This window comes from Cricetulus griseus, chromosome 2, assembly GCF_003668045.3.
Source record: "Cricetulus griseus strain 17A/GY chromosome 2, alternate assembly CriGri-PICRH-1.0, whole genome shotgun sequence".
Taxonomy (NCBI): domain Eukaryota; kingdom Metazoa; phylum Chordata; class Mammalia; order Rodentia; family Cricetidae; genus Cricetulus; species Cricetulus griseus.
The window spans coordinates 408871733-408896321 of NC_048595.1; the positions used below are offsets into that span (position 1 = coordinate 408871733).

General features: G+C 39.3%; 1 protein-coding gene across 1 annotated transcript in view; it reads right to left on the bottom strand.

The window, feature by feature from the left end:
* Positions 1-5189: 5189 nt before the first annotated feature.
* The window catches only part of Gtf3c3 (general transcription factor IIIC subunit 3), a 32949-nt gene continuing 13549 nt past the window's right edge, over positions 5190-24589 (bottom strand). Inside the window, exons 7-18 of the mRNA XM_027396891.2 lie at positions 23208-23355; positions 22610-22682; positions 17855-17958; positions 16834-17005; positions 14066-14268; positions 13334-13435; positions 12526-12661; positions 10355-10592; positions 9159-9349; positions 8395-8519; positions 7755-7907; positions 5190-6606 (exon numbers count right to left, since the gene is read on the bottom strand). Of these exons, the coding sequence (XP_027252692.1) occupies positions 6484-6606; positions 7755-7907; positions 8395-8519; positions 9159-9349; positions 10355-10592; positions 12526-12661; positions 13334-13435; positions 14066-14268; positions 16834-17005; positions 17855-17958; positions 22610-22682; positions 23208-23355 (1768 nt within the window). The 3' untranslated portion in view covers positions 5190-6483. The remainder of the gene's footprint in view (positions 6607-7754; positions 7908-8394; positions 8520-9158; positions 9350-10354; positions 10593-12525; positions 12662-13333; positions 13436-14065; positions 14269-16833; positions 17006-17854; positions 17959-22609; positions 22683-23207; positions 23356-24589) is intronic.

Sequence of the window (24589 nt, forward strand, 5' to 3'; positions counted from 1 at the left end):
TGGTTTTTATAGACACTGTAAAGTGGATAGCAAGAACCATGCAGAAGGGCTCCAGGCTGTCCCATGGTGTTGAGACATGCAGAGGATAGCTGAAGATGTGGAGCTGATACTCTGAACTTTTTTCTTTTCTTCAAAAAGTTTAATTTGTTTTAAATAATATTAAAAGTCGATGTAAAAAAAAAACAACAAAATTGTTAATTGTAATTATAAATAGGCAGAAATGTACTGCCATGTAATGAATATAAGAAAATCCTTGCAAGAGTAGGTTTCTCCTGGAATTATTTATAAACATAATAAAATATAAATTATAAATGAAATGTAAGAATTAATAACTGCCTCCAAAAAAAAAAAAAATGACATGTCAGAGTGGTAGGTGGTGTTTCTGAAATTTTTTCATCCCTTTTGTCTTTTGAATTATTTCCCCTATTTCCTCATTGGATGAATTCTGGCAATTAAATGTAACCCTGTAAGCCTTGTATTCTCTTATCCATCTGCCTGAGCCCTGCCACCATGTGGGCGCTTTCCGCCAGGCTGCCAGAGTTCCACCCACTGCCACGTTAAGGTCCCAAGTAACACAGAGAGACTTATATTAGGTACAATGCTGCTGGCCAGTCCCTAGGATTTCTTACTTGCTAGCTCAATCTTAATTATCAACCATAAAGACATATCTTATCGGACACCAGTTGCAAGCGTCTTCTCTTGCCAGGATCACATGGCGGCTCCATAGAGAACAGAGCAGGAGGAAAAGAGGAGCAAGAGGAAAAAGGACGACTTCTTGTTTGTCCCTGCTTATATATGTTTGCCTACTATGTCACTTCCTGCCTGTATCACAAGACTTCTTTTTACTACATTTCCAAAAATCCTGCTCTACTCCTAGTCCCGCCTATCTTGCTTTCCTACTGGCCAACAGTACTTTATTTATCAACCAATAAGACAAACATACACAGAAGGACATTCCCCATCAGTAGTGCCCTATATTACACTATTTTCTCATTCAAAGATATTACTTTGCATTGTCTTAGTTGGAACCCCTAGGCAATTACCAAGCAAGACCAGGATACAGACCTCACTATGCCAACCATCTTTGGATTCCTCCAAGCAAGCATCTTGTTCCAGCTTAGTCATAGAACCGGAAGTCTTCTGTCCCAAGCCACCACCTCTTTTCACCAGTGCTACTCACCAGTACCCTGTTGTACTTCTGTGGAACCCGGGTGAGTGTCCTGGAACATGGAATTCTGAAGAATCAAATTTATTCCTGTGAGGAGTATCCATAGGAATCTAATCTCAGTACTAAAACACTTTCCTGGCATGTGAGGGCCTGGCTTGCATCCTCAAAGGGTCCTCCTGTGAAAGAGTGTGTTAAAGTACTGTGGTTAGTATAACTTAGTTCCAAAGGCAGAAAACTTCATCATCTCTCTATGCCACCCTTCAAAATATAAGAATATGATTGGCTAAGCTTGAGCTAGGTTCAGATATAGCTATGAACATCTACTGGGGACCACGCCCAGAAAAGGGAAAAGTGTGAGCTAGTTACCACCTAAATACATTAGTGCAAAGCAGAATTGCTAGGGTGATAGGAATGATAAAAATGAGTCAATTGGGGGGCATAGGCTATAAGATCTAGATTAGAAATGGGTAGAGCCTGGGGGATGGCTGGGGTGGGGTAAAGTGCTTGCTGTGGGAGCATGAGGACCCGAGTTTAGATCTCTAGCACCATGTCAAAACAAAACAATGCACATTTATAACAATGACAAGGTAGAGGAAGAAGGAAGATAGGTTCCAGAGGCTCAAGGACCAGCCATTCTAGCTGAACCAGTGAGCCAGAGGTTCAGTGAGAGTCAACCCACCCCCCAAAAAACCATAGGATGGTGTTGACACCTCCTGCCCCAACATAGGATGATGTAAAGAACAAGAGAAGACAGGGAGAAAGGCTGAGAAATGCCACCTCAGGACAGAAAACAGCTATTCCATTCACATACTCAGCAGCTGTGGACACCAAACACTGAGTATGCACAGAATGGGCTTGTCGACAGGCAAACAAGGTTGGAGAAAGAACTCCAGAAGCCCTATGCCTCACCCTGGAACTATTTGCTACTGATAAATTGGAGGTAAGGGGTTATTGCCTTCAGGTATTGGCAATAATTAGCAACAGTTGCAGTATCTTAATCAATTGGCATGATTGTTGTCAACTGAAAACTTTCCTGTTATGTACCCACTGGTACTGCACCAAGCTCCAGTGGATAGTCCCAATTCAATGGTTGCACAAATAGCCCTGGTTTAACTAAATGGGCAACAAAATAAAACCAAACTACTGGGAAAGGAACTGGTTGGACAGGGACAGGGTTGCAAGAATGGGAGGGAGATAGGAGAAGATGGGGGAGAAATTAATCAGAATGCATTATATACATGGATGAAACAACTGATTTCATTTTTAAAAGTGGAAAGCAATAAAGACATCAATTTCTACCCTCCACATGCATCCAGATGTATATATATGCATATGTACACACACACACGCACACCATTTATTCTGGGAGATACTATTTATTCTGACCACTCAACCAGAAGAGTGGCCCCTCTCCCGCACACCTTCCCTTGACTGTTTGAGAACATTTCTTCCTTAGGGATTCTATTTTCTAGACTGAGCATCTTGATTTCCTTCTAGAATACTGATTTTTGTGGGGGTTTTGTTGTTGTTGTTTTTAAGAACTCTTCTCCCTAACTGGTAGCTTTTTTCTAGAGATTATCATTAGGGATCAGCTCAAAATGGAGAGACTGATTTTCCTGTCTTTGTGACAGCTGCCTAATATTAGATTTGATTAAAAACAAAACAAACAAACAAACAAAAAACCCAGTCAAGACATACTGAAATGGCTGACATAAAAACTCCCAAAGCTTTAATTTCCAATAAATGACTGGTAAGCTAACTATAATTTATGTTTTTACAATTAATTCTTAGGCTCAAGTGCAAATTTCTAAGTCATATTTTTAGTTTACTTTCAAACCTTCTCACTCTTGACTCATTAGTATTTATAACTATTACTATTGTTGTAGTTCTAGTACTTGAACCTAGGGCCTCCCACAGTGTAGGCAAGTACTCTAGCTCAGCTGTTCCCAGTCTATGAGTTTTCTTGTGTGCAGATCTGACATCTCCGAATGTGGATGTTAATGACAGTGGTGGCCTTATCATCTCAAGTTTCTCTCCAACAGCGCTGAATAAGCCACACTGCTAACACTATCAAGTGGTACATTCTCATGGCTCTGACTGCTATACACTCCTCTTGTGAAAATAAAACAACAGTGTTAAATGAAAAGGTGGAGTTCAGTTAGATTTTTGGTATAATCTACAGAAAAATTCAAGCTTACTGTGGAAGCCACTGTGGTGTTTTGAATGTAATTGGCCCCCATAGTCTTATAGGTAGTGGCACTATTGGGAAGTGTGGCTTTGTTGGACTGGGTATGGCCTTGTTGGAGGAAGCATGTCACTGTGAGGTTGGGCCTTGAAGTTTCCTATGCTCTAGATTTCAGTGTGTCAGTTGACTTCTTGTGCCTGCATATCAAGATGTAGCCAGCACAACGTCTGTCTGCCTGCCATCATACTCCCCACCAACATAATAATGGATTGAACCTCTGAAACTGTGAGTCACCCCAATTACAAGTTTTCCTTATAAGATTTGCCATGATCATGGTGTCTCTTCACAGCAATAAAAACCCTAAGCAAAACAGCCATAGAACTAACATCACCAGAATGAACTCAGGCAAACTGTGGCTAATGTAAGAAAAAAAACAAGGGGGGGGGGGGCTACCATGTGCAGTAACTCAGGGTTATTCCCATTCTTACCTTCTCTTGATGTGTAAGCCTCTCCTTTCTCAACAGAACAGGTTAACTCCTAGCGGGCCATATAGCATTGCAGTTTCAGCTCACAGGAGGGCTAGAGTTCAACTCCCACATTCCCAAGGAAGGAAGAAAAAGGAAATTCTTGATTGGCCCAGGTAGGAGCAATACCTCAGCATTGCTTACCAGTCATGTATCTCAAGAATACTTAGCAAACGTAAGACAGTAGCATTCAAAACCTGTCTCTCTCTCTCTCTCTCTCTCTCTCTCTCTCTCTCTCTCTCTCTCTCTCTCTCTGTGTGTGTGTGTGTGTGTGTGTGTGTGTGTGTGTGTGTGTGTGTGTATAGGCACAATGTAGATCAGATGACAGTGTTGAGAATTAGTCCTCACCTTCCATATTGTTGAGGCAAGGTCTCTCTGGTTCTTCTCTGGCCCACAAGTTTCCATTGCTCATCCCTGACTTCCTCGTCACAATATGATGGACGCCACCATCCGGTTTGAGTGGTTAAGTGCTTTTGGCAAGCACTTTCAATAAGCCATTTCCCTGGCCCTCGCTGTGATTATAAATGTTAGATAAACACACAATTTAGATTTTCTTTTCTTAGAAAACTGTTGACTTGTTTCCACCAATATCATTTAGCATATTTGATAAACCAGGCCATCTGCTCTATGTAGCTAAAGAAACAAAGTGAAAAGAAAAAGGTTACATCAGTTATTTGTGTTCCTACCAATAACTGCTTTATTTCCTTTCTTTAGAAACAGAGTCTCATGTAACCCAAGCTGGCTTTGAACTTACTGTGTCATCGCCTGATACAATGAGACCCTGAGCTGCTCCTCTACCTCCAAGGGCTGGAATTAGACTGTGCCCACCACACCTGATTTTGAACTCCATGCACACCAGGCAGGCACTCAATCCAAGGAGACACAGCCCTACCTCGCCTACTCAATAATATATATAATTCTGTTAGATGCTGACTGAAGTAACTCCTGACAGAGACCCAATCTGTCTTTCCTCCAGTTTACTGTTTAGAGAACTTAGTTCATAAGAGAAACTGCATATAGAATGTGCAGACAGGATTCTGAGACCTAAATTTATCAATCACACTTACTTATCTTCATCATTATTGCTCAATGGCATGAAATTAAATTTTTAAAAAGGTAAAATCTCTATTATAAAAATCGGATTTATAAGTCTGGAGAGCTGGCTTATCAGTTAAGAGCACTGACTGTTCTTCCAGAGGACCCAGCTTGAATTCCACATGGCATCTCACACCTACCTGTCTGTGACTCCAGTTCCAGGGCTTCTGACACCCTCACACAGACATACATGCAGGCAAAACACCAATGAACAGAAAATAATTAAAAAGGATTTATTTATATATAGATACAGGATACAAGCTGCATTTCTAATTACATACAAATTCTGCTTTTCAACTGGAGAGCTGTTTATGCAGTATAAAGAGTGGTAAAAACTCCTTAAAAGTGTCCATTGTTTGACCTTCAGTCTCAACACTTGTTTACTTTTACAGCTGGACTGGACTTAGAATCAATCACATTATAGCACTTATTTTCCACTAAAAACCTAGCAAATGTTTTTATCTGAGATTCAAGAGCATATAATGAAGTAAAAAAAAAAAAAAAAATCTTTATCAACCCAATTCCATATACTCCTCCTCCCCAGTACTCTGGTGGTGACCCTGAACTGGAAAGCACAACATATTACATGTGAACACAATCATCCCTTTTCTATGCTGGGAAGCAGATGTATTGAATGGTGTGCCTTGGAGCACTGTGCTTTGAATTAAGCCCAGTTGCAAGGCTTACACTCTGAAACTAACATACAGATGAAAGTGAAACGAATCAATTATTTGTCTTCCTACCATAAACCCACCTTAAATAGTTTTGTTAGGTATTGACTGTAATTACATTACCATAAGAGTCCCCGTTTGTTTTCCCTTTATCAAGTAGCCTTCTTTGCTGTACTTGGATGGTGATACTATGTAAGAATGCAGCATATATTCCCTTCGAGGAAATACATGTCCACACTTTAAGAACTGTGCAGACTGAGGATGTAGCACAGGGGTAGAACACTGCTTGCTTAGCATGGTACAATGCTCTAGGTTCAATATATAGCCTAAGAAAATAAATATATAAATAATTGTGCCCATGGTGACTATCTCAGTAGTGTATTCTGAAATGCCTCAAGGATAAACTGCATCTGTCCATCTTCTATATTCCCAGCATTTGTCAGAACACCAGCTACACAGGAGGTCAGTAGATATTAAATGGAAAAACAATGTTCAATTCCAACTGACTCAGATGCTAACAGTGTCCATTTCAGCATTGGGAATAATTTTATTGTAGAATGCTAAAGGGAGATAACAAAATAGTATGTACATTCTCACAGGAATGATAACTTTGCTTATATTCCAGAGATAAAAGCAGTGTTTCAGTTTTCCAAAGGCCTGTGGCTTGAATCTGGGCCTTATGCATACAAAGCAGGTAGGCACTCTACAGCCAAGCCACACCCCCAGCTTTCAAAGGTGCAGTTGTAACACAGCTAGCAGTGAAGACAGCACCATTTTTATCATCAAGCATAGTTGTCTCAGAAGACACTGGTCCACGCAGCCCCTTTCTCAGTTCTGCGCTTATATGACACAATAGGTATACAAAAGCTTTTGAGCCATTGCAGTGTTCCCGCTGCTCTGATAAATGAGAGACATGTTGTAGGCAATATCTCTTCGAAGGTCTAACTGGTCAACTTCTATCCCCTAGAGGAAAAACAAATGAGTTTTATTTCCAGCTGTCAACCACTTTAATATTATGACAAACTTCTGTAATTTTCCAAAACAATTTAAATTCATATAATACTAAAAACATAATACCTTGGACCTACAGACCTACACTGATTCAGGTAATTTTTACAGTCACAGTTTCATCAAATGTCTAACTAACAGGTTATAGAAGTCTCACCAGTCATAGGAGAATAGACTTCAATTCTGATTCACTGAATAGCACTGGTAAGCAGTCGGTGGCCTCCACTGAGTACTTGTCAACAGTTTTGGGAAGATTCTGAAAACTTGGGCAGTTTCCTTGCTGTGTTGAAAGTTCACTTTCAATGATGGAGGCCAAAATATATGCTGTTGCTCATATTTGCTTCAGGAATTAAAGTGTCAATTAAACTTTTAAAATTATATTAATACTGGCCTGGCCTCAAAGGAGGCTGGGGAGATGGTTGAATGTACAATGCTCACTGAGGTCTCCAGAACTCATACAACAGCATATCTGTAATGCCAGTGATCCTACAGTGAGATGGGATGTGGAGAGAGGAGCCCCAGAAGCTCATGGGCCAGCTAGCCTGGTGTATGCAGCAGTGATCAAGAAACCCTGTCTCAAAACAAGGAAGGTTGTCCTCAGAACTCTACACACGGGCCATGGTATATATATGTATGCTTGCAATCACGTCAACAAACCCCTACATACAAAGAAGGTTTTGTTTGGTTGGGTTTTAGAACTTGGAAATGAACAGTGTATGTTACTACTTAAGATTCACAATTGCCAGCTCATATCTGGAAAGCACAGCTGCTACCTTTGCATGACTGAAAGAGGGTTAAAGATCATAATCACATGTGACAGTTTAAGTGGTTGTTGATCAGATCATAAGGCCAGGATGTCAAAGATTTTCCTGCTGTTGAACCTAAATATAACTATATTACAGAAAAAAAAAAAAAATGAGACAATCTTTATGTAGCCTGAGATGGCCTTCAGCTTGAGATCTTGCTTGGTCTACTATGAGATTGCTGACACATGGCCCCAAACATAAATTTTACCATGCACACTATGATTTACCACTGTCTAGACCACAATACATAGCAGAGTGTATTTCTCTACAGATAAAAAGAGGCGATGTATAAGTTACCTCTACCACAAGCGGAGGGAGTGCCAGAGCCTTCTGGTAGTAGTGGATTGCAAGGTGAGTCAGTCCCAGTTGATGAAGGCCACGGCCCAAATTGTAGAACGATTCCTGGCAAGGTCCACGTATGCTGAGGTATCGATTAAGGAAGGAAAAGCCCTACAGAAAAAAAGGATGACCGAGTATGCTCATCTTAGAATGCTACCCACCACTAAGTGCAGCACACTGAAAAAGGCAATGCATGTTAGAGTCTGGCTATGTCAACAGTAAACCATCAATGTGTCGGGGATGCTGGAAATCATAATAACGAGACTGCCCTCTTAAGAATTTGCAATCTTTTTTTAATTTTGAGACAGAGCTCACTATATAGCCTTGTCTAGTCTTGAACATCCTCCTACCATCCTCTGAATACACACCCAGATGAGTTTATATTCATATTAGAATAAAATGTTAAACATAATTTTGAATTGTTAAAAAGAACTAAGAAAAAAATTTCTCTTGCTGTTTCACACCCACAAGTCTGGGACACAGGAGTAAATTCCCAACATGTTTATCAACCAGGCATTGCTTTTGGAATCAGGTTTTTAAAAGGACGTTACACATGTTCATTCCATGAACACAGAGACAGGAGACTCTAGTGGATTACCTGTACAGTCAGGGCATGTCTCTTGAGCACATACTTCTGAGATGCCATGTGAATAAAGGTCAGGCCTATGCAGAGGTTGTAGAGAGGCTCACTGGGATAGGCACGGAAGGCTTGCACATACTGTCCTGGAGAGTGAGCGAGGCCAGGTGATAATGTGATTAGAATAGAGCTCCTTCTTTCCTCAACTCAAATGTTTTAAAAACAAAACATTATTGTAATGCAGCAAGACCCTAATATCATCCACATACTTTAAAGCAATGTACAGCAATACTATTAGAAGTATCCTCATAAGTGTATCTTGATGATTCAGTAACAAGCAGCGATAGACATTTCTATATAGAATAACACTTCTAAAATGATTTGGCAGTATGATAATCTGTCTTATGACCTTCAATCTGTCTTCACAGTGAAGGGAGAATGTGTGTGATGGTGTCTATGTGGGCATGTGTATGTGTGCATGCAGTTGCCAGCTGATGAGGTCTAACCCTAAGCAGGAATACCTACTTGACCTCTAAAATAACCAACAAAACATTCTCATGATTATTACTAGTACTTAGAAGCACTTACACATAGTAGACTTTGTTTTAAATACTTTTTTATGTTAACTCATTTAATGTTCAAAATAACCTCTATAATAGGTCCTTGTATCTGTTTAAGAGACTGCTTTGCAATGGGAGAGGCTATGTGAAATCCAGGCAGTCCTGTTCTAGAGCAGAAGCCCGGCCCTTGACCACTACACAACAATCAGGTGTCAGCACACTTACCAAGTGCGTGTTTGAAGCTCCCAGATACAAAAGCATTGTGTCCATTTAGAACGCACAGTGCATGATTTTCGGGGTTTTTCAGCATCAGGCGGAGACAGAAGCGATGATGTCTCACATCTTGAGAATGCATGGTAACTTGATTGAAAATATTCCACAGCTGGGGCTTATTGACATTTTCCATTACCATCACCCTAAACCAGCAGAAAACATGTGAGAGGGAAATAATGTGAAATCAGGAAGTTTAAGAATAAAACTTTTTTGTTTTGTTTGTTTTTTTTTAGTTTTTGAGACTGGGTTTCTATGTGTTAATAGCCCCAGTTGTCCTTGAACTCGATCTGTAGACCCAGCTGGCCTCGAACTCACAGAGATCCACCTGCCTTTGCCTCCAAAGTAAAGTGCTGGGATTAAAGGCATGTGCCTCCATCACCTGGCAAGAATGAAACTCTTTAGTGCTATCCCCAACAAGGAAAAGCAAAACCTCCTCTACAATGAAAGACTTTTCCCTAGAAAATGCCACTTACATTAGTATTTCTTATCTTTTGATTTTGAAAAAACAAACGTCTCTTAATCTAAACCATCTAAGGGCTTGTTTTACCTGCCTTCCAGCTTACTGTAGCTATAGAACATAAGCAATGGCTAATAGTGTGCCAGCCACTGTTGAAAGGCTTTAGATATGATGAGCCCTTTAACCCTAGTGATAGAAGTACAATGCCCCTATAAAGTATGAGGAAGGAGAGGTTAAGTGACTAGCCTGATATCACATTACCAGTTAAGTGTCAGGGGACCTGAACCTGAGAACTCCAGCTCTATAGTTCATACCAAGAAAGAACACTTAAGAATCACCATTGAACTGAGACAGTAAGGCATAAGAGCAATAAGAAAAACAGCTCATTAATTCTTGATGTGAGAGCTGAAGTCACATAAGTGCACATGTACTATCAGAGAGTAGAATTAAAATATGATCAGAGAGGGTGTGGAGATGGGTCAGTGGTTAAGAACACCATCTGCTTTTGCTGAGGATCAAGTTCCCAGCACCCACATAGTGGCTCACAGCCATGTGTAAGTCCAGTTCCAGGGAATCTGATGCCCTCTTCTGATCTCAATGAGCTCCTATACAGTAGTACATATACATACACTCAGGCACACACACATATACATGAATATTTCTGAAATATGATTTATGACTAGAAAGTTACCTGATATAGTCATATGCCTTTCTGAAATTTTTGTCCAGAATTGCAGCAGATAGACCGAAGTATTCTAGTTCTTTGCGTTTTTGTCTGTCATCATAAAATGAATAATATTCCAGTGAAGAATCTACAAGCAATTCAGCTTCTTGGAAGCGGGATAAGTCACTCAAAGTATATATGGCCTTCAAGAGAAGGTTCCACCAGTCATCTTTTGGCAAGACACTTGTGAGTACAGCAAATATTGCTAAAATGAGACAAAGGAAAACCAATCAGGGCACTATTAGTTCCAGAAACAGTAGTACTGGAAAAGAAAAATGCACATGAGTGTACAGATAGCCTTCATAGCCTTGGTCCTAAATTCTAACCTGTTGATAACCTGACAAAGATAAGAACAGAGTAGCTGCTTGTGTAAACTCCTTCAATCCTATGTCCTTCCGCTCTGAATGTTCACCAGCCTAGCATTCGAGTTAACTCTCACTCTTGACTAATCACTGCGCATCAATGATACCACGTGCCTTTGTGAGTCTTAGCTCAGATACACACTGCTGGGGGGAGGGGGAGAGAGACAAATGTCTTTTCCATGGATGATCACATAGATTTCTGCATGCACACAGCATTCCGATGTTTGGATACAGATTTGGGTTTTCTTGGTCTTTTTTCTAATCTCAATTTTAAGAAGCCTCCTTTAAAAGATTACATTATAAAATAGCAAGCCAGACATGGCGAGCACACCTGTCAGTCTCTCAGGATAATGAAGTGGGAGGGTGGTAAGAGTTTAAGGCCAGTCTGGGCTCCATTGTAAATTCAAGATAAGCCAAAGCAATTTAGAAGAGGAGGGAGAGACAGCAAGCAGGAAGGAGGGAAGATGAACAGGAAAAGAAAAAAAGGGGGTGGCAAAAGACTTGGGTTGGTGATTGTAGCTCAGTAGCAGAGTGCTTGCCTGACATGTGTAGATCCCTCAGTTCGATCCCTAACACTGAAAAAGAAAACTGGAGGGAGGGAGAAAAGGAGAGAGAGAAAGAAAGGCAAAAAGATCTGTACTATCTAAACCACCAGTTATTCTTCTGGTAATCTACCTTAAACAATCAAAACATGGATAGACCCATATCTGAAGATGCTTACTCTGCATTACTATTTACACACCAGAATACAAAGAAATGGCCTAGTAAATTCTATAATTGCTATCCACTGGACTATTGTACATTCTCCAAATACAACTATGAAGAGAGAACAACATAAGAACATTCCATATGAAAATACAGAGTAGAGTTGCATGTAGGATAGCGAGTTACCTTCGGATGGAACACCGTGTGCGAGACCTGGGGGTTAACCCCAGGTCTACAAAGCTGCATATAACATAAAGAAGCTAAGCTCATGCATCTAATCTGATGCCATTTCCACTAAGATGAAATAAATAACCTTAGAAAAACCTAAGAAAACCCAACAGACCTGAAATGAGGAAGGAAAAAGGTAGGTTTTATATGGATAAAAGTTATTTAGGGAAACATATCCAAACTACATGCCACAGAGGAGAAGCTGCAGGAATAAACCTGAGATCGGCAAACTGAATGACAGCAGGCCTTGGAAGCATCTATAGCCTAGATCACAGGCAGCTGAGTGCTCCTCACTCAGTCTCTCTCTCTCACTCCAGGCACTTTCCCAGCAGTTTAATCAAGGCTGTGTTAACGAACAGCAAAGTAATGTTGCCAGACTCGCATCACCAGTCTTGTCTTATATCTCTAAAGGTCTTTCTCGGAGCAAGCACCTCACTCAAACGTCCCTGATGCCTTTTAAAGTCCTGTGACTTAGACTGAGTCACTGAGATTCACTTTCAGAGAGTTTCTATGACTGCTACCTTTGTCAAAATAGATTTTAACTCAACAAGACCTATATAACTGGAATAAGTGGACATAAAATCTGTAATGTCATCTAATCTTCACAAATTAATTTTCTTCTTCAAAGGTCCAAAATGTTTTAATTTATGTTTTTCAGAGAAAAACCCAATAGATATTTTCCTTTAAATTTTAAAAAGTGTTTACAGTTAAGCCTTTTAATTGAATTGGTTATACCTGGTAAATTAGATTACAATTTCCATTTCATTTAGATTATTATCAGGAATTACTTCACCTGTCCTTTTCAATTCAGCCAAGTTTTACATAAAGAAATGAAACAATTACCTTTTGCATCATAATTTGATGTTTCCTGCTCATTGTTGTCTGATATTTTGTCTCTTGACACTTTAATAAGGTAGAGGTGCCTTTCTCCAGACTTGGAACTGGAGATCAAACAAACTTGGGCTCTATTCATCGCAACCTGAATAAAAGATAATGAAATGTCTCTTAGCCAATAATTTATACAGTAAGACTGACGACCACAGTACCAAAAACCAGACTGAAAGTGTTCCAGCAAATTACTCTATATTTTAAATGCCTAAAAGTAGAATGAATTATTTTTCTCTTATCCAAGGAATTTCAGTCACTAGAGACACATTATCAGGGGAACATTGTTAATTCACAATGACAAGCAGAGCAGGAAAGGGGGAGTGAATACATGCCCCTTCCTTGCAAAAACAGACTCAGAATGGATGTGCAAAAATGCACAACAGTTTTGCAAAATGAATCATTTTAGTACATATGACTGGCTATAGGGCTAATAACTGGTAATTCTAGAGTTTTCATAATTTGAAATAAGTAGACTTGAAAGATTTTATTTCACTTTTTCTACAATCAAGCTTATATTACCATGCAGAAATTCTAATATTAGTGCTGGAATATAGTTCAATAGGAGAGTACTTGCCTAGCATGTATGTGCAAGGGCTCTGAAGTCACTCTCCGGTATTATAAAAGAATTCCCAGTCATATATCACTAATTTCTAAGTTTTCTGTATTTATCTGCCTTTCACTTTAAAATGAGTTTAACACAGAACAATTAAAGCTAGCATTTGAAAAATGAACAAGGCTAATATAAACAAAAGTCACTACCCACCTTTAAAAGCATGGCTAGCATGGTCAGTAAGGTATCCAGATAACCATACATTTTGCCTTGTGAAAATAATAGAGTAGAACGATGAAGCAGTAACTTCAGTTCCTAAATAAACGAGCAAGTGACAGTGAGTGATACGAGAGTGATACGATGTCTTTGTTAAGATTGGTTTTACTTGCACAAACAAGGTTTTTTTTTTTAGAAACCAGACTCTACAAACAATTGCTTTATGATGTAATAATTAAAATCTAACATGTTAGAAGCTATAATTTATATCTAATACAAAATGACTAAATTGTTTTTCAAAATCACTCAATCTGGAGGCTAAGGAAATGGCCTGCCATGAATGCATGAAGCCCTGACTTCAGACCCCAGAAACTGATAAAAAGCCAGGCAAGTGAGCTCATCTCAGCACTGGCAGCACAGAGACAGGAGGGTCCCTGAAGGTCACTGACCAGCCAAATGGGTGAACTTCAAGTTCAGTGAGAAACTGTCTCAATAAATAAATGTACATTCAGAGAAATCTAGGAAAGATATAACTGATGTGTGCCTCTGACCTCCAAACATACACACACTCATTCACTAGAACATACAACACACGTCAAAACAAATTCTACTAAATGAACACACTAAACTACAACTTTGGCAGTGGCTATAAAAACAGAGGCCAATGCTCTAGAGTTGCATGAGTAGAAGAGAAAAGTACCCAGAGAAGCACTCTGTGTCGTGGCCTACCTGCTGTGCGGCATTTGCATCCTGGGCTAATGTATCTGGGTCATACATTGGTTCCAGGGCTTCCAGGGCTTTCTCAGGACGGCCTAGCTGCTGCTGAAGGATGGAAAGTGAAATTCTTGCATCCAAATGGAGTGGGGCCAGATCAACCACTTTACTATAGCTTTCAGCAGCACGTTCCATGTAGCCCAACGCCTTTAAACATTCTAAGATGTAAAATAAAATATGTTCAAATCTCTAGTTATAAGATGGACAAAACTATTCCTTTTCAAATTTAATTGGTAATTGATTTGATTTGATTTGATTGAGACAGAGTCTCCATGTGTAGTATGGGCAGCTCTCAAATTTGCAATTCTCTTACAGCAGCCTCTGAAGCCCAGGGTTACCTGTTTACACTTTTTACAGATTTTACTATTTTAAAGAACTGTTAGAGCAACTTAAGAAAATTATAACAACAAAGGAATGACTATATATTGTTAGTGCTTTACTTTTCTTCTTTTTAATTTACTTTTCTCTCAAACAATACATCCTGAAGGCAGCCTCCCTTCCCTCCACTGATCGGTCTACTAATCTTTTCCCTGGTGGTGCCTGGAGATCAAACCCAGAGCCTTAAGCATGCAAGACGAGCATCCTATGGAATGAGCTAGATTCCCAGCCGTGTCCCATCAGAATTAAGCTGCTACAAGGATGTAATCATTCTAGGTTCAATTTGGTGTGTCTATTCACTTAGTGCTATGTTTTAAGCATTCCCCATGCCTTCACTGGCATTTTGAATGCTACATAGTAACCAATCATAATTACTTATTAACTATTTAGTCTACAGACACAGGGATTGTTTCCACACATACACTCTGGTCACACCACAGGAAACAATGTATCAAGAGTTCATTACTGGGAAACCGAACATGTTTATTGTGGCACAATGGTTGTTGAAAGTATTAACTGTCTACATATTTGTAAATTAGGATTTCATAAAATCCAGGGTACTGGCGTCTTCTAATTTGACAATGGCAAACTAGCTCCCTCCTATTACATAGCATCATGGGCCCATGGAGATGCAACTCTCCAGTTTTCATCTCTCCCTACTCCCACAAATCCACTTCACTGGCATTGTTACTGGGTTCCTCAGTTTTGTAAACCCCCAAGATCGACTATCTTCCATTACCCCACTCCACTCCTCAAAATGAGTCCTAAGACATAAAATGCCTCAATCAACCACTGTTAGATCATTTGAACTTAGAGGCACATCCTGATAAGCATATTTCTTCTTTCCATTCTAGCAGCTCCGACACCAAGCTGGATTTCTCAAATGCCCTTTTCACTGCAATGACCTCCTAAATACTTTGCCTCGAATTGTTTCCTCAGATGTCTCCTGGCCACTACATTAGGCTAAATCGTGAAAACAAATTAGAATAGTATTATGAATAGATCATCATAATGGCATCGCTTACTTGTTTTCACATTAGCTATTTCATGTAATGTCACAGCTATTCAATTCCTCCAATGGTCCTTCTTGATTTTTAGATAGCTCTGAAGTTTTAATTTCCACTACAATTCAACTGACTAATACAATCACTAATTTCAAAATGGAAACAGCAGTGATCCGAATCTGAATCATAATGAAAAAGGATCGGAAGTGTCTACTAATAACACAGAGGAGCAGTCCCAGTGCCATGGCCTTTGAAGGCCCATACTCTGCTCACCCTGGGCTTCACAAATCCCACAAAGGTAACTTTGTATGAAGGTATTACAATTATATTTATGCTTACTCTTTGAAACAGGAAAATGTTCTCTTAAAACTGAAATGAGCTTTCCTAGAGCTTACTTAGGGTGTGAGCTACTGTGCCAAAATGGCCATTAGTTTTTCTCTACCTATAGAGGACTTTCTTCTCTCAATTAGTTTTTATAACTTTGTGACATAGCAAATTTTAAATGAAAACTTTTCTATTAAGCTTTTTTGTCTGGTTTTCTTTGGGGCTGTGTTTTGTTTTTGAGACAGGGTCTCCTGGCTGACCTAGAGCTCACTATATGCAGACCAGGCTGGCCTCAAACTCACAGAAATCTGCCTGCCTTTGCTTCCCAGGTGTGTACTACCAGGCCCAGCCTTAATAAATCTCTTTTATTTATGACATCCTATCAGACTACATTTTATTTTTATTTATCTAAGGGATCTGGTTGCTTTTTAAAGCTGTTTTCTCTACTCTGAATGATTTATTTTCAGACTACCATGGTCTTAATCACAATAAAATACAATGATTAATAGGTTAATCTTGAGCATGTGTGGCTCAAAGAGCACAGAAAAATGCATTAACTATTTTCTCTAAAAATAGCACTAGGTATACATTTATAAAATCACTTTAAAAATAATTTTGCCCCTATCTGATAATAAGTTCTATAATGTATGTCAATGACAAGTAAAAGACAGGTAACTAAGGGGCATTTTAGTTTTTCTGTTATCACTCTAGCGATTTGCAGTGAAGTTAACATCATTAAGTAAACTTACTGTCCCCTAACAAGAACACTGTGGCTTTGATCTCAAGTACCTTAATGTCACTTACGTTAGTGTTTGAGCCCCTTAAGTGTTGGGGCTCAAAGTAAGGGCAAGCACTTGGTAGTCTAGCAAGACAACTGCAATACTAATCTTCCTGCTATACGAAACCAGAAATACTTACACTGATAGTCTACTATGTTATAATGACAACCGTGTTGGGAATGTAAACGCTTCCTGATTGTATGATTAAAACAGTGTCCTTCCACAACTAAAGTATTACCTGCATGCCGAAGCCAAACCACTGCAAGGTTGTATCTTTCAGAGCAAACCAGTGCGCTGAGCAGGGGAAGTGCAGAATTATATTCACCGACATCCAGAAAAGCTTCAGCAACATCAAGATAGAGGTCACCCATATCTTCAGGATTCTGTTCCACCAGTGTTGTCAACAGAGGCTAAACCCCAAATAAAAGCCAGAGGTCAAACATTACAAATAACCACCTCTCTTTGTCAGCTACATGACATAAGCCAAAAGCAGCAAGGACTAACAAAAACAGCTTAATGGTCGTTTTTCTCCATTTCTATTAAAAAGATATAGACTTCCATCATTTTTTACTCATTCATTCATCACTCTGTGTGGGCTTATTAAAAGGGCAGCAACTAGGAAGTAAGCCCACCAGTGCTTTCTCTATGAAGCCTAACTAGCCTGTGCCTTTGACTGTGTTTGCTGATGCCTGAAAACCTACTCTGTTAGTTCTTGACCAAACATTACTTTCTCAGGTGACTCCCCTACTAAAACCATATAGCTTTCTCCCATTCCTACATTCTATTTCTTGTTTCTCTTCAGAACACTTTTCACCAACCAATAACTTACATATCTTATGATTGTATTTAATCTCTTAACACAAATATCCATGCAAGAAGGGAAGGTTTGTTTTACTCAGTACCTTATCCTATGGTCAACAATGCAGATACCCAATACATTTTTTATTCAATGAAATACTTGCTCCAAAGTCAGAAAAAGAAAGTAGATATAGCAATTATAGACTGCCTAAAGGCTAATCACAACTTCTAATCTTGTTATCATCTTAAAAGAAAATTATTCCAAACCCAATTCCAAAACACTTTGTTTTTATGAGCCATTCCTATGAAAGTAATTTGATGTTTACAGTGTCTTCCCCCATTATTAAGAAATGTGAAAATCTAAGGTCAAGTTATAATTTCTAGTCATCCGAAGGAGAGTATGGGCTCAATGAGAAGGATCTTATACTGCTTAGGCAGGCGCAGCTACTTGTGCTACTTACATTGAGTGGCTCAAGGATGTTGAGATGCACCAGGCAGACCATCAGCTTCACTGTGATATCGATTGGCACACTATCAGGTATAGAGCAGGTAACGGTCTCAGCAGCTGGGGAACCATCAAACAAGGCATTCCTATGTGCAAGCTCAGCATATAAGGCAACCCCATCCTGTACACAGATCCAATTTCCAACAGCCCAAAGCAAAGATCCCAGTCAATGCTCATTCTAGTCAACTCTATTAGCAGCTTCTTACTTCCTTCAGTCTGTCTTTTGTTTGTACTTATCCTGCCCCTTTCCTTAGTATCAACTTATTCCAGACACACACAAATTTCCATACTTTTTACAAGACTACACAGGAATAAAAAGATAAAAATGACCAGGATATATGAAACCTCTCTTTTTAAATTCTTGAATTCAAAAGCTTTACTTTAGACTTTACTCAAGAGAGGTTTTTTAAAAAGGGGTTAAATACTTTCCTGCTTTCTATAACAAAACAAATTTTAAAATTCTGGGAAATTAAAGGAATTCTAATCTATATTTATTTTATAGTCTGCACATTAAATTACAAATCAGTTTGTTTCTATTTCATAAACTGTACATATGACTGATGGCCTTTAGTAGTAAACTCAAATTTAAGTTACTTACAAACTAAGTAATTGCATCTGTTTTACATTTGCCATTAATTGATTTTCTGAGGTTACCCAATCATAGGAATATGGTTTCATTACGAGACTGTTTTAGCAATGAACACCAGGATAGTAACTGATAACATAAATTTAACTTTGATATTTATTCTACACAACTTTCCTACCATGAAAGTTTGCTCACTCAAGACCTAAGCGCCCTGACAACACATACCAAGTCTACTTGACTAAAGGCAGTACCTACAGCACATTCCTTCATACAAAGAAACCTCATATCCAACATGTGGTATAGCATATGATGGCATTAACAGGTGAGGTCTCTGGAAGATAAGGTCACAAGAGCTCTGCCCTCATGAAGAGGATTCATGTCCTTGCAAAGAGGCCTAAGGGAGCTAGCTCTATGTGTCTGTCTCCTACATGAGGACACAGCAGACGGTACTACATCAAACCTCTGCTGCTTTTGTCTTAAGACTTCCAAGCCTCTAGAAGTTTCTGTTTCTAGATCACCAAGTCAAAAGTGTTTTGATATAGCAGCCCAAGTAACCATTTAATGAAATACACTTACTAAGGATACACTTAGTATAGATGTGTAGATTAACAATGTTGGCTTTTAGATCAAATCACAAAGAAAAGTCAACTTTCGGTTGACTACAAGATGCCTTTCTCAAATCAAGAGATTCCAGACATTTGCAAATCACAGTTCAGCATAGACACAATCTTAATACTAGACAAAGAATTTGGATCAAGTATATTTACAAGGTAAGAAGATCACTTAGGAAACCATGGGGAACTGAAACTCCAGATGTTGTCTAAAACAGAACATGCCAGCTTAGAGACAACTAGTTCAATCAGACAGCTACATCCCAAGGCAAAGTGTTTAAACAAGCTAGTTACTTATCAGTGCGCAGGAAGGTATTTTGTTTGTGTGTGTGTGTGTGTGTGAGAGAGAGAGAGAGAGAGAGAGAGAGAGAGAGAGAGAGAGAGAGAGAGAGAGAGAGAGAGAGAGATAGTTAGTCCCTGCAGCATATGCAGTACATTATTAGATAACACTATTTAGCAGCATCACTTATCTTTCAAAAACACTTGCCAGGTATGGGGCATGTCTATATAATCCCAGCACTTCAGAGGTTGAGGCAGAAGCAGGAGGATTTCTAATTCTAGGCCCCTCTGGGCCACTTAAGAGCTTATCTTTTAGTAAAACAACAACAAAAACAAAACCCTTGGTATGGTATTGAATGCCTGTAATTTCCACACTTGGGAGGTAGAGGCAAGAAGGATCAGGAATTCAAGGTCACAGTCAGATGCCTTGTATGTTTAAGGCCAGTTTGGGCCATAAGAAACTGTGTTTAAAAGAAAAATCCCTGACACACTCAACAGGCTGAGGATGTAACATGGCTGGAGGAATGCTTATGTGGCATGCACAAAGCACTGGGTTTGATTCCCAGAACCGAATAAAACTACAAGTAAGCAACAAAAGCCTGTAATGCCAGCACTCCAAGGTGAGACAAGAGGACCAGAAGTTCAAAGTCCTCCCTAACTACATACTGAACTCTTAGGCCTTGCTCTACTGTACTCCCATTGTAATCATCTTTCATATTCATGAAAATTGAGAAACCGAAGCACCAAAAGCAATAGTTAATCTACAAACACTGTGCTCTTTTAAAGTGCCTGTGAAGAAAATCCTGCCTCATCCTGGGAGTGTTTTAATCTGCTCCAGTGAGTATCTTCCTTGAAGCTATTTTCTCAGTCACATTCAGACTCACCACTGCTGTGCATGCTCGCTCACACACCACAGAACTAGAGGAAGACTCAGGTGTCATTCTCAAGAACCATCCACCTTTTGCTGAGATGGGGTCTCTCACAGGTCCAGAGCATGTCAATTTATACAGGTTGGCTGTCAGGATATGGCTTCTAATGGATGTGTACTGTTTTCATACTATTAGGAAACTGGAAAATCTTACTTGGAAGACTGACTGCACTACTAGAAACACCAGTACTTAAACATGTCTCTGGTTTATTTTTAGATGTTTCCTGATTCTAATATGCTAAATCAGTGAGAATGTGAAGGAAGGAAAACAGTCAGTGAAATAGTAAAATATACTAAATGATAAAGTGACTACTTATGCTAATAATTAAAATTTGAGGACAGCTTTGTATTTGATATTTTCAAGACAAAAAACAAAAAAAGTTTGAAACAACTGTAACTGTTTCAGGCAGCATTTCACTATGTAGCTGGCCTGAACTTGCAGTTCTCCTACCTTGGTATCCAGAGTGCTGTGGTTGTAGGTAAGTAACACCATACCTAGCCAAAAAGAACAATTTTTTTTAGGAGAAAAAAGTCTAAACCAAAAATTATGGCCAAGCTAGGCACGGTGACACAATTCTGGCACTTGGAAAACAGGGATGAGGAGTTTGAGGCTAGCAAGAACTACATAGCAAGAACCTGCCTTTAAAAAAGACAAACAGAAGAAAGGGAGGGAAGGAGGTAGGGAAAAGTATGGCTATAAAGTAACTTATTTAGGTCTCAGTTCTAACTGAGGCCATGTGACAGTATGGAAACTAGCAAAGAACCCTTTAGTGGCCCAAACTCCATGCTTCCCACCATCCTCATCCCCTACAGCCTCATTAATCTCTCAAGCACCCACCACAGAAGCAGACCAAGACCTGCCCAAAGCAGGCCTGGTCCACACTAAACCACCCTCCTCTGTTTTCTCTGAACAGCAGTTACTACAGAGACTGTTTCACCATTGCCCTAAAGATTAAAGTTTGTTCTATTTAACTATTAAACTGGTCTTCCCTGCCCTCCTTCCTCTAGAGCAGAAAAGTCAGAAATATACATATCCCCCCAACACCTAGCAGGTCTTTTAAGGGAAAGTCTACTGTCCATTCCCAACAACTTTTCACTTCAATTTTTATCTGACCCTTATCTTGCTTTTGTGAATTACTCTTTCACATTAAGATGGATCATATTTCAAATATTTGTACTTCTGAGAACTCAAAGGACTGCAGCATGAAGGAATTGTTAGGCATCATAACAGGTCAAGAAAGTAGCTATCTGAAGCAGACGATACTTAGCATCAACGCACTCCCCAAACTCCATCAAAATCCTCTCAAAATAAGGATGAAAACTACTACACAGAAGTAAGGACCCATACAGTGACCACAAAAATGATAAGTGTGTTACAACTCAGAGCCTAAGTCATACATGTTAACATTTTCATAGAAGAGGTTAATGGGTGCAGTGCAAAGATCAGGCAGGAGCTGGAAGAGACCCTGCGAAGGCACACTTCAGGTAAGGCTGATCTGTGATTATGCATCTGAGCTTTCAAACACAGTAGGATAATCATACCGGTTTCTACTTTTTATGTGAATACTAAGTTTTAAGCAGAATTTTTCATTGTATTTCACTTAAAGCCCTTGTTCTAGATCTAAGGTTCTGATCTACTCAGTAACTCACTCTTTTTTCTTCTAAGAATAAATAGGAGCTGAGTATGGTGATGCACACCTGTAATCCCAGCATTTGAAGGCTGAGGCAGGAGGACTGCCATGAGTTTGAGGCCAGGCTGAGCTACATGGTAAGTTCCAGGTTAGGCTACAGAGTAAGATTCTACCTCGAAAAGAGACAAACAGAATAAAACAAACAAAAGATAAGAGAAATGGCAAGTTCAAATGGGCATATGAATAAATAAAAGAACTCAAAACATATTTTTAAGACTGCTTATAAACCAAGGGCTATCGATACAGCTCAGTGTAGAGTTTGCCCTTCAGGCAGAAGGCTCTGGGTTTGAGCCCTAGCACTGCACAAACAAAAGAAGAAAGATAACACAAAAGCCAATATAAGAAGATTGGAATCCTGCTATGGACATGCTCTGAGAACATTACCAACTCAACACCCTGCACCTAACAAGAGGGTTTTTTGGGTTTGTTTATTTTTTTAGTTTTTAGTTTTCCGAGACAGGGTTTCTCTGTGGCTTTGAAGGCTGTCCTCGAACAAGCTCTTGTAGACCAGGCTGGTCTCAAACTCACAGAGATCTGCCTGCCTCTGCCTCCCAAGTGCTGGGATTAAAGGCGTGCGACACAAGAGCACACATTCCTACATGAATTTAATTACAACCTTTATTCTCCTCTGAGGTGCCTTCTTCCAAAGTTTCCTTTTCTAGGATAATTCCAGAAAAATCTGTAATTACCTACAAAAATGGACAAAAAGGAGAAATAAAAGTTATATATAAAAAGCCTTTTTGTGAATATTTATTTCAACTAGTCCTTACAACATAAAATGGCATTTAAAAAAGAATCTTTGAAATAAGAAATCCTAACTATAGAATATTAACATTATTATATCACATTGACTAAAACCAAAGATTTATCAGTTTGACTACAAACCAACCTGCTTTCTCCAACAGAAATCACTTTGGTGAGTCCTGCTACCATTAAGTGTAGAGGGGCTTTAAAAGTGGCATTATCATTTACCATATAATTACATTTCGTATTTCACACAGAATCTAGAAGTCTATTATTTCCACATAGTTTAGTTATATAATTTAGTTTATAATTAAATGATAAAATGCTAATTTCTAAGAAGTCTATTATTTCCACACAGTTTAGATATATAATTTAGTTTACAATTAAATGACAAGATGCTAATTTCTAAGCATTTCAGCCATAGGAGCACAGGTTTTAAACCTAAAGGAACCACATGTGAGCATGCCTACCTCCAAAGCTTTGTCATACTGCTTGTTGGAAATATATAATTCAGCTGCTATGTTAACATCTTCCATGGAGACTAAGCCTTGATGTTTTGAGAAAGCTTCTTCAATTATGTTTATAGCTGAAGCACTGTCATTGGCTTCATAATAACTCCTAAAAAAAGTGAATGGCAAGTGAATGAATAGTTAATTCTGACTATAAAACTCAATGGCTTGCTTAGGCCCTCTAACAATTAAATGCTTTTATTTTTTTAAAACTTAGGAGTGGGATGGGCTGGAGAGATGGCTCAGCCATTAAAGGCTAGGCTCACAACCAAAAACTTAGGAGGGGGAAGCACTTTAAAATTACAGTAGCACCCTCACTCTCAAAGCAGCATTAAGAGGGTAGAAGGAACAATGCCTACAAAAAGTGGCCAGGACGGCTGGAGATTCACATTAGCAGCAGAGGACTTGCCTAGCATGTGAAAGGCCCTGGTTCAAGCCCCAATGTTGCTGTTTTCATCACAAAGAAATCAAAGGTGGCAAAAAACAGACCCAAAGGGCTTAAGAGATTCACCAGAGTAAACCAAACTCCTCCTCTTGAACCAAGAGAGAAAAACTTGGGCACTTGAATACTTTCTCACTCGTGTGACCTGAAGAGTTTCTTTCTGATCTGTTTCTTTTGTTTTGTTTGCTTTTGAATAAAGTTTCCTTCCTACTATGCGCACCCTTATTTTCAGTTCTTTGGTTTAGAGACTAAGAAGCTAGAAGCAGCTGATGTAGGCCCACTGTGCTGACATTGCTAATCTGCCAAAGATCTCCAGGTAGCAAACCCTCAGTGCCAAATCTCATTTTTTGCTTCCTTCAGTGAATCTAAAGTGTCACATTCTTCACTTCTTCCCTGCACTGGGAATTTTCCTCCATCTGCTGGCTGTCTCCTCCTTTCGCTGATGTCTAAATGCTGGAGGAACTCGGGAGTCAGTACTCTTGAGCACACGTGCACACATCCATCTGACACATCAATACATCAATCTTTAGCTGAACTCTCAAGCTACATTGAGAATCTGATCACTCTTACTGCCTTCTGCTGTTTCTACCCTGATCATGCTATGGCTTTCCCTCACAAGGATCGTTTCAGTAATTTTCTGTCTTCCTGTTTCTGCCCTTACCACTCTTCAATTTTTGCTCAAATGAGCAACCAAAATTGATGCACTTAAAATTGAAGTCAAATCATGTCACTTTTCTACTCAGACCCTTCAGTGCCTTCCAAACTCACTTAGGGTAAATGCTACAGTCCTCACCATAGCCCGCAAGAGCCAGCTGCTATGCTCCTCCAAGCCTTCTCTGCTGTGCTTACCTGAATGCATCAGCTTCCATCTTGTTCCCTGCACATACCTGTATCCTGTTCC